We start from the raw sequence: 17,495 nt of genomic DNA on the forward strand, positions 1-17,495 counted from the left end.
AGCGGCAACTGGATTCACTGAATAGCAGAAATCATACTGAAATCGAACTAAGTAATGAAGAACCCGACTTCGTTATCAAAATGGCTAATCCTTTAGTCATCTCTTCTAGCACTTTAGCATTAAGAGTATTAAACATATGTTTATTACATAAAAGCCTACCAAAGCTATTTAATGTAATTGAACAAGCAAAACAATCAGTAGATTTTGGAAATATTAACTGCAAAGACTATTCTTATGCAAAATTTTTGATTTTCTTAATAATAATGCTTTCTGTACCTTATCAATTGTATACCGCATATATGCAGTATAATTTTAACGAGAAACATAACGTCTTAAAATATATAATACTTACTTTCAACCATTACAATAACTTTTCTGCTGTTTGTTTGGAAACGCAATTTTCATATCTGTGTTACATATTAAAAAACCGATTAGAGATCGTGAATGAGCATCTACGACGGAATTATGGGATAGGCAGTGGTAAGTATATTGTACTAAATACAATGCATTTAACTTTTCATGGTTAAATAATGAATTCATATTTTGTACACGCTTTTCGTAGTTATGACAAAGTAATTTTAAAATATTTTTCTTTTATTGCTTTACATTGCTCCACATCAATTTTGATACACGAAAAATTTTCTAGAAATATGAAAGAAATAATAGTCAATGTGGCAATTCCACGATGCCCGCTATAAATAGCTCTCGGCATGTATAAGGCCTAGAGAAAAAATAATTGTCAAAGAGGTGGTCTCTTCAGAAGTTGCTGAATATTGTTTTCAAATTCTCAGAACCGCCGCTAGGGCAACTGCTATAGTGAATGGGAAAATATTATTTTTACAAAATTTCCTTATTATTTGATCATTGAATCGCTCTCGAAAAGTATAATATCAAATATAATTATTTTAGGTATTCTGGCATTTTTTCTCCTCTATTTCGGTTTACTTTTTTTAGGGTTCTTTCGACTTAAAATTAACTATGAAGATAGTGGTTTCCGCATTCTATTCAATAGAAGAAGTTTTATAATATGATTTTTAATGAATATACAGGATGATTTTCAACCTATGCGCATAAACTTGGGAAATGGTAGATGGAAGATCAATAATGAGTAATAATGAGAAAGAAATGTAGTAAAATATTTTTGGTTTCCGAAATAAAGTTAAACAAATGTCAACAGAACGTGTATCAGACGAACTTATTTTGTTTATTAATACCTGATAGTAAACAAGTCATAATGTTGGGAATTTGTTGTTTCGAATCTTTAGCAGTACTTAGTTTGTTGGTGGCTGTGATCGTTTTCGATCGTTATTTTCACACGAACAAAATAAAAGCGTCAAATGTAATGACGCACATTTTTACAAATGAAGAACTTGTCGACATGGTTTTGGTTTACGGAAAAACGCATCAGAATGCAGTGGCAGCAGCTGATCTGTATGCCCAAAGATTTCACCCGAGACGTGGGGCTTTCTTACGTGTTATTCAGCGGGGTAGAGAAACTGGCAATTTGCGGCCGCTGGACAAGATGGAGGAGCTATTAGACCTAGGTACATTCTAAATCTGGAGGAGGATATTTTAAAGGTTATCGAAGAACAACCTGGAATTAGCACTAGGACAATTGCAGCGCAATTTGGAATATCGCAATCTACAAGTTGGCAAATTTTAAGGCACGAGTTGCTGTACCCGTTTCAAGTGCAGAGGGTACAAGCCCTACTTCCAAGAGATTTGCCGCTTCGAGTACACTTTTGTGAGTGGTTGTTACATCACCAGCAGCTAAGCCCAAACTTTACCATGAATATTTTAGTTACGGATGAGGCAAATTTTACGCGCAATGGAATTTTCAACTTTCATAACACTCAATACTGGGCTTTGGAAAATCCGCATATTACACGGAGAACATACTTTCAACAACGTTTTTCTGTTAATGTATGGGGTGGAATTCTGAACGGGATGCTCATCGGACCTTTTATTCTGGAAAATCGTTTGACTGGTGCTCCGTATTTAGAATTTTTGTGCAACAATTTACCAGTGCTCCTTGAAAATGTGAATCTCAACGTTAGGCAGATCATGTGGTTTCTTCATGATGGTGCTCCACCACATTTTTCACGACCAGTGCGACAACATTTAGATCGTGTGTTTCCCGGACGATGGATAGGCCGTGATGGTCCAGTTGGGTGGCTCCCTCGCTCGCCTGACCTTAATCTATTAGACTTTTATTTGTGGGGTCATATGAAAACAATGGTGTATGTAAACGAAGTTGATACTGAGCAAGAGCGACGACATCGCATAAACGCTGCCAGTAACGTAATTCGCCTACAGCCTGGTTTGACCCATGCATGTTCGTCTTCATAGATTCGACGAGCTCAAGTCTGTATCGAAAATAATGGAAACAACTTCGAACAGTTGCTTTAAATTAATTTAAATTAAACACGTTAAAAAATACATGTTTTTTATTTAAAAAAATATGGATCTCCAAAACTAAAAATATTTTACTACATTTTTTTTCATTATTACTCATTATTACTGATCAGCTATCATTTCCCAAGTTTATGCGCATAGGTTGAAAATCACCCTGTATACTAGAATAATAAAAAAAATGCAGCAGGGACAGGCAACGAAGAGGTGAAACAACTCTTAGTAGGGGAGTGATAAGTTAGGGCGGAATCAAACTTGAGAGTGGAATTTCTCCAAGTCAGCTTCTTAGCATTCCTGCAGCCGTTTGCTATATTGTTTATTTAAGCCCTAGATTATGCTACTTTCTAACAAGTTAAGTTAACTACATCCGCAATATTAATATCCTTTCATGTCCTTCGCCTGGCATATAATGGGTAGTAACAATACTTCCGAATCGTCCAACTAACCTACAATAGCTGCTTGATGTGTTAGGTTTCCTGGCTGATTACTTAATATTATTGGAGAATCGTGCAAAGTTGTAAGTGAGCAGCATTAAAGAAATTACATTTAGTTTCGTCAAAAGTAATTCAGACGAAATAATTTTTTATTCAACGGTTTTTTCTGCATCTGACCAATGGAAGTCCATCAAACTTTACTCTATTTATTAATGACTTATACATTTTTGTGAAGAATTGTGAATTTTTCTTGCTAATATCCTAAAATTAATTTGATTTGTAAAGTGCGGTACAGTGATGCAAACTTAATGGTTTGAATGTAAGTGCTTTCAAATGTTTTTCAATAACATTTGCTAAGTATGACAATCGTACTTTATTTGACTATAGTATTAATTCAACATAGACTATTTAGAATAATTTTTAATAGAAAACTTTCATTTGTGCCTCACATTGAAAGGTCCATTAAAAACAAATAAATAAACCGAAATGTCTATAATTTCGGTTTTGGTTCAAGATGTAGTAAAGATTTTTTATGATTTGCCTTCAATATATTGTTCTGTTCGTGTGTGAATTCTGGAGTGGAGACATATATGGGCTTTTTTGTGTTTTATATTTGTAGCATTAGGAAAATATTTCTTTCATTTTGTTGCATTAACCACGATTCTGTGTATTTTAAAAAACTTCGACGATGTGTTTGCAATTCAATCAGTATTATTTATATTTTGCAAAATCTACGTTGATTTGATATTACGCTAATCATAATTGGAGTAGATGAGATAGTAGTAGATTTTTTTGTAAATTAGTGGCAAACGTTAATAAATACTAAATAAAGAGGCACCATATTATATATATATATATATATATATATACATATATATATATATATATATATATATATATATATATATATATATTATATATTATATATTATATATATTATATATTATATATACATAAAGATAATAAATCTTTGGTCGCCTAAAATATGTTTTTCCAAAGTAGTTAATTTACGTAAGTTTTTTTTAATTAAAAAATAAGTCTTGTGTGATGTCTGCTATGACACATAATTTTCCTGAACTTTTTCTTGTTAACTTTTATTTTAGTTCACTTGAATATCAAGAAGTCTATTGCGTCGTGGAACTATCACCAACAAGCTCACCTAAAATCAATAGTAGACTTACGGGAATGTCACCACAAACTTTGTGACTCCTGCAGTCTCTTAAACAAACTTTACAGTATTCAGCTTTTGGTTTCGTTAACTGCATGTTTGATTAATACACTATTAAATTTCTATTTTGCCATCTATGGAGGATTCGTTAATACAAACCCAACTACAGTACATAATATTATTACGCAGACTATATGGGGATTATATTATGTTGTTAGATTTGTTGATATATGTGCATCGGCGGACAGGTTAGCAAAAGAGGTAAAACTAATTAATTAAGTGTCTTAGAGATAATTAAATAAATCTTATATTTATAAAATATAAATATCATTTAGTTAGTTTAAAATAATAATACTTTGAACATAATAAATTAAAAAAATTGTATGAAGGGTAAAAGTACTTATAAAGAGGAGAAAAATATAACACCGGCGCGTGAGTCAATTTTTTCAGGTTATTTGTTTGTTTTAAAGTTATGTAATTTTTGTATTTAGGCTATAATAAGCTAGAGTTTCATCAGGAAATCACTGCTGAAAGACTACTTGGAATGCTTAGCTCTAATTGATGGATATTTCCATATAGGAAAATCTCTAATAAAGTATGAAATTTGCATAATTCAGAAGCTGGAAGTAGATTGTAGACTCACTGTTTTGACTGATGATGGACAGATCTAAATAACTTAAAATTTAATTAACTTAAAATTTATTCTGCGCCTATGAAACTTGTGCCACAGTTAGTCTAGGGTACCACCTCTAGGCTGACTATGATAATTTGTAATTTTTTAAATACAGGGTGTCTTTAAAGAACTTTCAAACTTGCTGAAATCCGCAATATCTCAAATTTTTCAAATGGAACACCCTGTATATTTTTGTCTAATTAAGTTTGTCCCTCAAATACCTTGAATTGAATTGACGAAACAGTGGGCTGCCAAGGCAGTTGTGCATATTGTGTCATGTCCCACCGGGGGTTACCAGAGCCCAACGGCCTTAGAGAAACCTATAAGGCTCTCTGGTCTGAAGGACTTAAAGTCGCTCGGTACACTGAAAGTGTTACCCAAGTATTTGAACCTGGCGCGCGTGAGTGCTGGGCACTCCCCGACTACATGGTCAACGGTTTCATCCTCCTCACAGCACCATCGGCATTCCGGGTTGTCCGCAATACCGATAGTATGGAGATGGTTTCTTTAGTGCCAGTGACCGGTTAAAAGACCTGTCACTAGCCGAATTTCGCGTCTTTTTAGGCGTAGTAGATTTTTGATGAGAAAGGCAGAGGGCCCACCTATGTGCGCTTTGGCCTGTCTCATACCAGGGGACTCAGTCCATCTTCGGTGGGTCCACTTGTCCAGCAGACCCTTCATTGATGCGACCGCAACGCATTTGGCGATACCAACTATGGGTTCCGGCCCCATCGGCACATTCGCGGATCCCAGTCTGGCAAGAGAGTCCGCTTGTTCGTTACCTGCATGGCCTGCATGGCCAGGTATCCAGACGAGCTGGACCCTGCATCCAACCTGTACCAGTTTTTTCAGGACTTTTATGCACTCTAGTACAAGCTTGGAGCTTACCTTTGCGGCCGTGATAGCCTTAATGGCAGCTCTGCTGTCCGAGCATATTGATACGACTGTATTGCGGTGTCCGCAGCTTAGGATTTTCTGTCCGCATTTTAATACAGCGAATACTTCGGCCTGGAAGACAGTGGCGTGCTCCCCCAGCGAGTATGCCCTACTGGTATGTGGGATCCCACCAATAAGCCCTGATCCAGCTCTGTTATTCATTCTGGAGCCATCTGTGTACCAGATGGTCCCCCTGTTTAGCAATGCAGGTCTGTTGGAATGCTGCCACTCCTCTCTGCCTGCAATATGCGTCACGAATCCCTCGCAGTCCACAGTCACTGGAGTCATGCAGTCACTGCCCATCAGAAGGAGAGGACATTCCTGTATGGCCCGTGACCAAATTTTTGCGTGACCGGTCTCGCCAGCACGTACTTCGCCGAGGACGTATAGCCTGTACGCAGTCCTCATTGCCTCGAATTGCACAACGAGGTCCAGAGGCGGAAGGCTCAGCAGAGTCTCAAGCGCTTTAGTTGGCGCCGTCCGCATGGAACCCGTTATGCTGAGACATGCAAGACGTTGGACTCTGTCCAGTTGAGCACGAATTTTCGCTTTCTCCGTACGTGGCCACCAAACGATAGCCCCGTATGTGAGAAGAGGTCTCACAATGCGCGAGTAGATCCAGTGGAGGATCTTAGGAGACAGACCCCAGCTATTGCCGAAAGCCCGCCTGCAGGTCCATAGCGCGCAGGTGGCCTTCTTCATTCTGGTGTCTGCATGATCGTGCCAGGAGAGTTTGGGATCCAACTTGATTCCCAGAAATCGAACTGTCCTGGAGTAATGCAGCTGCTCGCCACCTAGAGATATAACAGGGGGCGTGCCAGAGTTACGTCTCCTCGTGAATAGTAGGAGCTCTGCTTTTCCCGAGAGGCACCATGTGTCCACCATACGCAGGGCTCTCATCATAGGGCCCCGCATTGAGACGGCGTCTCCCCTGGGCAAAGGATTACCAGATCATCAGCGTAGGCCTGTGTGTATAGGCCAGCATTGTTTAGAAGATTTATCAGGCTGTCGACCACAAGGCACCACAAGGTAGGGGACAATACTTCTCCCTGCGGGCAGCCCCTAGCCGCCAACGTTTCGACAATCTCGTTGTTGAGCTGGGCAGATACATGACGTTTCGAGAGCATGGCCTCTATCCAGCTAACCAAACAGGGTTCTGAGCCGCGGCTCTCGAGTGCTTGGCAGATTAATGCAAAAGGGGTGTTGTCGAACGCCCCTTCAATGTCTAAAAACGCACCCAGACAGGCCTTGCCACTACCCAGAGCGCCCTCCACCTTCCTAACGAGGTGGTGTAGGGCCAGATCCGTGAATTTGCCCGCCGGATAGGCGTATTGGTGCACATGTAGTGTCACTAGTAGTCAGCCTGAATTTTTTAATTTTGTGCTTTTTTATGAAGCTACATTCCATAATATTGGCAGTGTTAATAAACATAATTTTCATTATTACGACACCAGCAATCCATTCTTCACCCGAAAAATTCATCATCAACATAGATGGTCGCTTAATGTTTGGGCAGGAATAATAGGACATTACGTTATTGGGCCGCACTTTTGTAATGGACATCTTACGGGTGAAATGTATTTAAAATTTTTACAAAACGATTTTAATGTCCTTCTACAAACGTTGCCTGACCATGTTCGAGATAGGATTTGGTTTCTGTTAGAAATTTTTTAAATGAGCATTTTGATGACCGGGGGATAGGGAGAGTGGGCCGGTCCCTTGGCCCGCAAGGTCCCCAGATTTGACCAAACTGGATTTTTCCTTGTGGGGATATGTGAAGTAAAAAGTCTATCAAACAACTCCTACCACAAGTGAAAATATAAAAAATAAAATTCGAGAGATTTTTCAAACAGTCACGCCAATTATGTTGGAAAAGGTTAATGACTCATTCTCAAAAAGGGTAAACGCTTGCGTACAAAATTTAGGAGGTCATATTGAACACAATTTATAATAATTGTAATTAATCTTTAAAATTTAAAATTAGTGTAACGATGTACATTTATGCAAAAATACGTAAGTACCTACCTAGTATGTCATGTAATTTTGCTGTTTTTTTTAGCAGTTTACGTGAATAATTGTGTTGGTTAATTTTTCAAGTATGTAATAATAATAATAATATTAATAGTTGTAGGAAAAGTAATAATTTTAATTCTTAATTTTTTTCTAAACAATCTTGATCAAAACTTAAAGAATACCCGTTTTATGCATAGTATTTTTCAGAAAAGTTAAAATATCTCAAAAAGTACTTAGTTTAGCTATAGGACATATTAAATCAAAAATTAAGGTATTTGAGGGACAAACTTAATTAGATAAAAATATACAGGGTGTTCCATTTGAAAAATGTGAGATATTGCGTATTTAATTTCAGCAAGTTTGAAAGTTCTTTAAAAACACCCTGTATTAAAAAATTACAAATTATCATAGTCAGCCTAGAGGAGGTACCCTAGACTAACTGTGGTACAAATTTCATAGGCGCAGAATAAGTTTTAAGTTAATTATGATTTTTTAAACGAACCCTCTAAAAGGCAAAAAATAACATAAAAAAATTAATTACGTTGCAACGCCGCACGTAAATTTTAAAAACGTTATATCAAAGTAAAGTACAACTTTGCTGTACAACTTTTTGCTCTACCTCGTATAGTTAAGGCGCTGTCTTAGCCGTACACCTTGTTGGCACACCCTGTATACATAATACAGGGTGTCCAAGATAAGAATCCTAAGCATGGGGATCTCAGTACCTGTTGGAGATACAACTTCGGTTAAATTAGGAAAAAGTTGTGCACTTTGAAGCGTATTTACATGCCGTTGAGAAACTTCAAAAATATCCATGGCCTGCTGAGATATTTGGAAAAAACGGAAATTTGCCAATATCGATTTTATTTTTTCCTGGCTTTATTTTAAAAGATATCAAAAAACTATTGGCACTTTCTCATTGACACTTTTGAAGTAGTACGTGATGGCGCTTTTAAATTGTATATCCGACGTTTCGTTTCCGAAAGTACACCCTGTATCTGATTCCATTTATTATTACAAATTCAACGATGTATCACATGTCACATTTTTTTTGTTAGTTAAAAGGAAAAATACAATTTTTGTTTTTTTTAAACATATTATTAAGTAGGCTTTGGAAACAAATGCTTTGACACTTTGACGTAAATACCTTTTACCCTGTCACATATTTTTTATTAAATATTAATTGCCGTTGTTGTTACCGTGATTGTCGAGGTGTTGTTTGTTGAGTAATTATTGTTATTATTATTTACTGTTGGCGTTATTATTGCTAAAATTGTGTTATTATCTTCAAATATGCCTGGTGGTCATTATAGTCATGAAGAGAAGTTTGACATGCTGTTGTGCTACATTTTGTGCTACAAAATTCTGTAAATACAGCAGCAATGTATCTTAATAAATTTCCAGATAGAAAGCAACCATGTAAATCCATTTTCTTAGAGTTGGCTCGAAATTTAAAAGAATATGGTTCGTTTAAAAAGCCTGTTTAATCTCGAAAAAAGAAATCTCTTGAAGAAACTCAAAATAATGTTTTACAAGCAGTTATTGAAAACCCCGAGATATCAACCAGGCAAATTGAAAAAAATTTAGGTGGCCAAATCTACAGCTCAGTTTATTTTACGTAAAAACAGATATCACCCCTACAAATTTAGAATTTGCCAAGGACTTAAACCTGGGGATTTCGAACGACGTCGGCATTTTTGTGAGTGGTATACACGTGCCTGTGAAGAGGATTTTAATTTTTCATCAAAAATAATATGGTCCGACGAAAGTATGGTCACTAATAATGGTATCTTTAACCGCCGCAATAGTCATTACTGGGTCCAACAAAATCCGCGTGTTAAGAAAATATCTAGACATCAACAACGTTTTGGGTTTAATATGTGGTGTGGAATTTTAGGCACCAAAATACTAGGTCCATTTATTTACCATTATTCATTAACAGCAGAACGATATCTTAATTTATTGCAAAATGATTTAGAAGACTGCTTAGATGATTTACCTCTGGCACAAGTCAATAGCTGATGGTTTCAACAAGACGGGGCTCCTGCACATAATTCTGGGCAAGTTCGACAGTACCTTTCGCAGCGTTTTCCTGAAAAGTGAATTGGAACATCCAGTGAAGTGTCTTGGCCAGCGCGATCCCCGGACTTAACCCCTTTGGACTTCTTTCTTTAGGGATTTATTAAAAACCGAGTCTATCAACATTCTTTTGGAACTGAGCAGGAGTTACGAGAATGTGTGACGGCCGCTTTTTAAAGTATTACGCCAGAGATATTGCGTGATGTTTTAACTGCTACTGTAAGAAGGTCATACTTATGTCTAGAAAATAACGGAAACCTGTTTGAACTTCTGTTTTAAATTAAATTTATAAAATGCGTAATTTATTTGTTTTTTTCGTTATTTTTTAAATGTATTCATTATTTGTTGCATATCGTTAGAAAAATCATAAAACATTTGTCTATTACTGGTTACATTTTTTTATTTATAAGTAGTACAATGTACAATGCAAATGAATGCTTCATTTAGCTTCATCACTCTCTAAATAGATATTAAGAAAAATGTGACAGACTCGGTACCAGGTATTTACATACGTCAAAGCATTTGTTTCCAAAGCTTACTTAAAAAATATGCTAAAAAAATAGAAGATTTGCATTTTTCCTTTCAACTATCAAAAAAAAAGTGACATGTGATACATCATTGAATTTGTAATAAAAAATGGAATCAGATACAGGGTGTACTTTCTTTTCGCGCTATATAAAAAAATAAAGTTGATGATGGTTTCTCGAAAACGAAACGTCGGATATAAAATTTAAAAGCGCCATCACGTACTACATCAAAAGTGTCAATGAGAAAGTGTCAATAGTTTTTTGATATCTTTTAAAATAAAGCCAGGAAAAAATAAAATCGATATTGGCAAATTTCCGTTTTTCCAAATATCTCAGCAGGCCATGGAAATTTTTGAAGTTTCTCAACGGCATGTAAATGCGCTTCAAAGTGCACAACTTTTTCCTAATTTAACCGAAGCTGTATCTCCAACAGGTACCGAGATCCCCATGCTTAGGATCCTTATCTTGGACACCCTGTATACATGAGATCAGCGAACAGCTGAAAAGAGCTACTTCAGTGCTAAGATGAGTATACGGAGACTAGTACTGCGCCTTGGGAAAATCGGATGATTGAGGGTAACTAAAAGATACACAGCTATTGATTTTCTACTTAAGTATATCTTGCTATAGAACTATACTCATCTAAAGAGTTTAAGATAAAATATTTTTTAGTTAAGTCAATCGATGATGACTGTAGAACAAAGAGCAATACTTGCTATTTATTGCAAGACGTTGATTATAAAATTAAATACTACCAAACGTAATGAGTTCTAAATTTTAACTCTTCATACACATTTGCATTTTTAAGAAGCTGTAGTGGATGATACTACTATATCCTGTCGGCCCATAAAACGGCTAATTCTATTCATATTGTTCTATATATATAAAGGGGCAATTCTGGTCTTTATCACCCTATGAATTACAATAAGGAAGAAATGAGCCATTTAATCAAATCATATTTATAAAGTTGGATACCCCGTTAAGATTAAGTATAATGAGAGAAATCCATCCCATTCACATCATACATTTAAATATGTTCTCCTGGTTCAATTGCGAAAATACTTCCAAGTCAATATATAAAATACAGTAGGAAAAACCATAAGAAGAACAATCAATACCACAAACCAAAATAATCTGCAACAATTTGAATCTGCTATCAGCAAACGCAAAAAAATTCTTAGGGCTGTCATAATTTGTTATTAATTATGTATATATTATTAATTATTCTTAAATATTATACTGTTTGTTCATTATGTCTTTCAACTTTTAGGCAACTCTAACGAATATATTATTATGCGATCAATTAGCCCAATGTAACGACCGAAGCTTAAAGGATGTGGTAAGTACCTACTAATAATATATAACTTATTTTTATTTTTATGGAATATTAAAAAGTTTAAATAACTTGAAAAAAGAAAAAAACATTTTTTTTTAAATCTATAAAATATATTTTGCATATAAAGCACTTTTTACAGTCAAATAAATAAGCATTATAGTTGAAATCTTAGATATATATTAGCTTAGATTAGATTATGTATAGAGCGAGGGGTTAGAGAGATAAACAAGTCCAAATAAACAGGCCTATGCTACCGCAACTTCTAGAGATTTATTGTAGTATCTACAAACTGTAATTGAAGCTAGCTGCTGTGGGATTGTCTCATAAACCCACTTTTGATCTTCGCTTTAAAAGTGCCTTTGCATTGCTGCAGAATGGTTAGCTAGTATGCTTCTTTATTTTCATTGGTCGCCTTCATGACCTGATACTCATAATAGAGTTTGTTTATTCTATAATACTCTCTAGGGTACTCAATAGTATTTTATTTGTCTGGCTTAGCTCTTTTGCGAGGAGATTGCCTTTATAGCATTTTGGCTGTCCGAGTATGTAACTATATTTTTTAGGTATTTCTTGCATATAAGTAGCACAGCATTGGCGGCAACTTCTGCCTGAAATACGGTGGAATACTGGAATATTTTCCAACTTTATTTAGGTTTCTATGAATTACCCGTGCACCTAGCAGCACTTTGATCGCCGGCGTAGAGGTTATTCTTATGGCTCTGGAGAGGCACAAGTATGTGGTTTTGAACTCTCTGCACTTCCCAAATTACTGTGGGTTGTGTAACGCTTATTTCCCAGGCGATTGAACTATATGACAACATGGATATTTTATGCAGCCAAGTACCGCTATGTATTTAATTAACAACGACAAGTTATTTAAGTTGTTTTGAACATGATATTATTATTTCGGTTATTATTATTAGTTATTATTATTATTTCGCATTTTTCTTTATGAATTATTGTAGTTTCAAGCGGGTTTACCAAAGCATTTATCCTTGTACGACTTGTCAATTATGTCATCGCTAACCTAAAAAAAAGACAATCAGTCAAGATTAAATTGATCTTTATTTTGAACAAAGCAATAGGTGTTGTTTATTGAGGGACTAACGTAATTATTTCTAAAGTTTATCTAAGCTGAACTAAAATCTCATTGTAGTCAATAAATGAAATTCTTGTTTGCATCAGTACATAACAGCATCAGTGTTTTCTTAAATAATATAACTTAATTAACTTGGTTAATTAAGTTACCAAAATAATAAATAATAACTTAATTAACTTAACTAAAAAAACATAAATACAAGTTTTACTTTACGCTTTTTTTCCTAATTTGACATTTTTGTCTACGCAAGATTCAAAGACTGAGGTGCTTTTGATTTTCATGTTAATAATCCTTTAGCTTTTCTCCCAACTTGATTACCCTCATAGCGAACAATAAAGCAATACGTTGAGATATCAAATGCGTGATAGACAGGTTGAGGAATCAATCTTTACTCAAATAGATGTACTTATAGGTGAAATATCTCAATGTCCCAATATGAATTTCGTGCGCTGTGCTACTCGCCTGCTACGTTATTTTATTCGGTACAGCGTTAGTAGATATCTGATTTTGATTGGGGGTAACTGTAAGAATCACTTGGGGATAAATCTGGAGATGTAGGAGATCTGCAGATGTATATTTAAGTGACCAATGAGACAAGTAAGATAATTTCTTTTTAACATAACCGTATTATGATCAGGACAACCGTCTTATTAAAACTAGACCGGTCACAGATCTACGTCAGGAGGATTTGAATGCCAGGAAGTACTTGGTTTTCCAAGCAACTCAAGATATTTTTAGGCGTTTCTAAACTACTTCAATTGAATTTTCACTTTCATTTGCTTTTTCCATCTTGGTTTTACAAAATCCCATTCTTCACCACTGGTCCTCGGGAAATTCTTAATCGTTTTGAATCTAATTCTTGGTCACTACAAACCATTTCTTTCAGGCCTTTTTGCTTCTGAACCCTTTTAATCCAAGGTTCTTGCACTTGTGGCATCTATGACCATCCTAATCATAAAAGAATGTTTCAAAATTCGAAATCACATTTACATTGTACTGCCGAATTGCCTCCATAAAATCACGTAGTAATTTGAACTCTTTAAGAGTTATAAAGAGCCATAACATGGCTCATAGACGAGAGGAAGCAGTCTTGTCATAATTTGGGACAATTCGTAATTTTCAATTCCCCAAGCTGTATAATTGCTTAAGCGTATAATTTGCAATAGAAATCTATTTTACCCATAATAAAAAATAGTGAATGTTTTAGTCTTTTATGGGGATGTTTTGTCCGGCTTCCAAAAGGTATTCAGATTACTCCATCAAAAAAAAAACAACAGATTCCTTTATTTAAATATTTTTAAAAAACTATTATGGAACCTTAGATATTCTAGCATTGTGAACTAAAAGAAATCGCTAAAAATAGGTTTTTGGCCAACTCCCATGGTCCTGGTCGAAAGTAAACTATTAAATATTGTAGAATGAAAATTCAGATGAGGAAATGTAATACCACAAATAAAAGTAATCTAAAAGAAGTCATTTAAGATATATAGAAAAGTAAGGCTACGTCTACATTAATAACTAAGTTTTTAAACTATTACTCAGATGTGAAAAAAAAGTTGAGAATAACTGGTATTCTACCCACTATTAAATTTAATAAAAAAATAGTAGTAAATAGGATTAATGATTTATTAATGATTCTAATATTTTTTTGATCCTTCAAAACCCTTACGCTAGCATTTTCTAAACGAACAAAAGATAGACTTTTTCCATGAACTATTTAAACTTTTATCTTTTATCAAAATGTATGTCCAAGCGTTTATTTAATAAAGTTAAATTTAAAATTATATACTTCTTAAATTTAGAAAACTTCGATAATTATCTTTTTGTTTTTTTTTAGCTGTGGACCTTTCATGCGTATACAGTTTCCAATGAAGTAAAATTTACTGCTATGGGCTTCTTTAAAATTGATTTAACTCTAATATCTTCGGTAAGATTAATAATATTGTATATTGATTAGAGGTTAAGGTTGTTATTGGTCCTTGTTTACTGTTCTTGATCCACCAACATACTTATACGTCACTAACAGCCTACTGCTAAATCCCAATGATTAAAACAATATCTGATATTCCCTGTCATAAGCCTTGTGAGAAAAGGTGTTCAAATCTCTCAAACATTCCATTTATATTTTATATTCCACCTCTAAGGTTTAATGACAAAGAAAGCATTTAATGCAACATTATCTTTCAATTTTATTGAGGGCAAACGAGTATGTTTATTAAGGGATTTTAATATTTCATCTTATACACATTATCTACATATTTGGGTCACTTATAGTTGTGTAAACAAGCTTAACACTTTTCTTGAAAAAAATTACCAGATGTATTTTATTTTTTTTTTGGTAAATCAAATTGTCAAGTTGAAAAATAGCTTAACTCATGAAGTTCCACATCATCCAGTATTAGAAATAATACTTACCAAATAAAATATAAACAATAAAAAACATTCGAATAATATCGTCAAAAATATGACATTTAATAATAGGACTAAGCTAAATATTTTTAAATTATTTTCCACGTTTTCAGGAGCCCGTTTGTAAGCCTAGATCAAGAAGCCTCTAGAAAGCAAAACATACTTGCGTCTCAAAATATAAAAATGATTGAGTTTACTGAAAACGAGATTCAAATAGCAATAATAGATTAGGCTCAACCTAACTTCTGATCCTACTGAGATTTTTATTAAATTTGTAAAAAGGTTTGGTAAAAAGTATAAACTGAAGATGCTTGTAAAAGGATTCAAAGGCACTTACAGAAGTTGTATCAATGGTATCTGAGCGGTCATAATATATACTGCAAAAATTAAAAATATTATGTAAATAACATATTAGAACGGCTTATCAAGATCTTGGTATTCTATTTGAAATAAAACTGTGATTTGTAAACATTGAATCAATTGTTTCTAAAGCAAGTAAAATAAGCCTTTTTTGCATTTATTATGCCTCCATTCTAGAATGCGCAATATCAAACATCAGTATCATTAGAGAGTTATAAATTATTCAAAGAACAATTTAAGATATTATTATTTTAAATGTGATGGAACTTATCCTAATCAAAGTTATTCTTAATCAGAACTCTCAACTAAATGTTCTTTTTACAAAAAATGCTTCGCAACGTCAATTGGATTATGGTTATTAACACAGATGTAAATAGCTCCGTGCGGAGCTATTTACATCTGTGGTTATTAACTAATTGGATTACTAACAAATAAGTAATTACTCATAAGTAAATTAGTAAACGACGATGCGGTCATTATTCATTATTTTTCTAGAATTCTATTCCTGTTTTGTTGACTTAATTTCTCGCCGATAACAGTTTGATAATGCTACAGAATATTCAATAATTAAAAAAATAAAAACGCTTTAAAATTTAACAGTGCAGCGTGCAGTATGTACGAATTATTCAATAACTAAATTATCAAATTATTATTATTCATTAGTTCTTATTTTATATTCTCCATGTTTTAAATCAATATTTATTAATCAATTATATTTGGCCCTTTCTTAATAATAATTATTGTTATATTATTGTTTTTATTATTTTACTGATATAGAAAGTAGTTAAGGCTGCGTCAGTAGTTCGTGTCTTTTTCGTATAGCTTGATATTTTTTATAAATTACAAATTTACAATTATAATAAATCGTATTTTTATTATTAGATATTTTTTATTTCAGGCCGTTTCGGCTGGTACGACATACCTGGTGATACTAGCGCAATTCCATGGGCAAAAACAAAAGATTACGCAAACTTAGGATTAACGGAACCTTTCGAAATAGAAGCATTTAATTTAAGTATAAAAATCTTATTCATATTGTTTACTAAAGCATCATAGAATGAGTAAGTTAGATTTTTGTGATCTGGGTAATATATACAGGGTGTTTTATATATGGCCAGGTATCATAACTTTTCGCTCCGAAACAATTTTATTGGAAATTCATTAAACTTTTTCTTCTCCAATTTGACACTTTATAGCAAAAAGTGTTAAAGCAAAAAGTTGTGGAATCATAGCGAGACTATTTGTAACTTCTGAGATGTTTAAAAAGAAAAACGTCGTTTTTTCCTAGCTATAGAAGTTACGAATCTTTTTTTTTTCAACCTTGTTTTGATAACCGATTTTTTTATTTAAACCCTTATGGATTATTCATTGCTGAGATATCTTACCTCGCTACCCTTAATGAAACATCCTCTATATACATTTACCTGTTTCTAAATTCTTCGTAAAACTTACATACAACGCACGAATTGAGAGTTTTTTGTTTTAAAATATATAAATTCAATTTAAAAAAATAAGAAATGTTCATTATTTCTTTTGGATTTAGTACTCTTTTCCCCTCGCTCCTTGGTCTCGTTGAGACGATTTACATACGAAAAGTCATTTAACAATTGTCTATATCCTCTTGTTAATAATTTATTTTTTTTTATATACAAGACGATATGTCATATCATTAATTTCTTCTAACCTCTATTGCTTAAACAGACAACTCTTTGTCTCTGTAACAATATGGTGGGCATTTACGTTGACAAATCAAGGCGAACAAATGCCATAAGCTCAGGAAAAGTAAAATATAACATGAAACTATAACAATACTTTAGGCAGAGAAAAAAATAAAAATCCTAAGTCTCGGTCTCATAATAGGTATAAGGTCTGATGATGCTTTATTTTAAGCGAAACATGTAACCTTCGGGACACAAAAAATATTTTGAGACCGAGACTTAAGGTTTTTATTTTTTCCCTATTTACGTAGGTCTCTTTGAGATAACGGACAAGTTCTTTCAATATTTTAGGCAGCCATACAACGACGTGCTATACAAGGTGTCTACTATA

General features: G+C 34.0%; 1 protein-coding gene across 1 annotated transcript in view; it reads left to right on the forward strand.

Moving 5' to 3' along the window:
* Positions 1 to 16,909, forward strand: part of LOC126743328 (putative gustatory receptor 28b) — a 40,128-nt gene extending 23,219 nt beyond the window's left edge. The window contains exons 2-6 of the mRNA XM_050450364.1: positions 3 to 480; positions 3,950 to 4,275; positions 11,513 to 11,581; positions 14,515 to 14,604; positions 16,345 to 16,909. Of these exons, the coding sequence (XP_050306321.1) occupies positions 81 to 480; positions 3,950 to 4,275; positions 11,513 to 11,581; positions 14,515 to 14,604; positions 16,345 to 16,422 (963 nt within the window). The 5' untranslated portion in view covers positions 3 to 80 and the 3' untranslated portion in view covers positions 16,423 to 16,909. The remainder of the gene's footprint in view (positions 1 to 2; positions 481 to 3,949; positions 4,276 to 11,512; positions 11,582 to 14,514; positions 14,605 to 16,344) is intronic.
* The last annotated feature ends 586 nt before the right edge of the window (positions 16,910 to 17,495 follow it).

The sequence above is a fragment of the Anthonomus grandis genome, chromosome 12, assembly GCF_022605725.1.
Source record: "Anthonomus grandis grandis chromosome 12, icAntGran1.3, whole genome shotgun sequence".
NCBI lineage: Eukaryota > Metazoa > Arthropoda > Insecta > Coleoptera > Curculionidae > Anthonomus > Anthonomus grandis.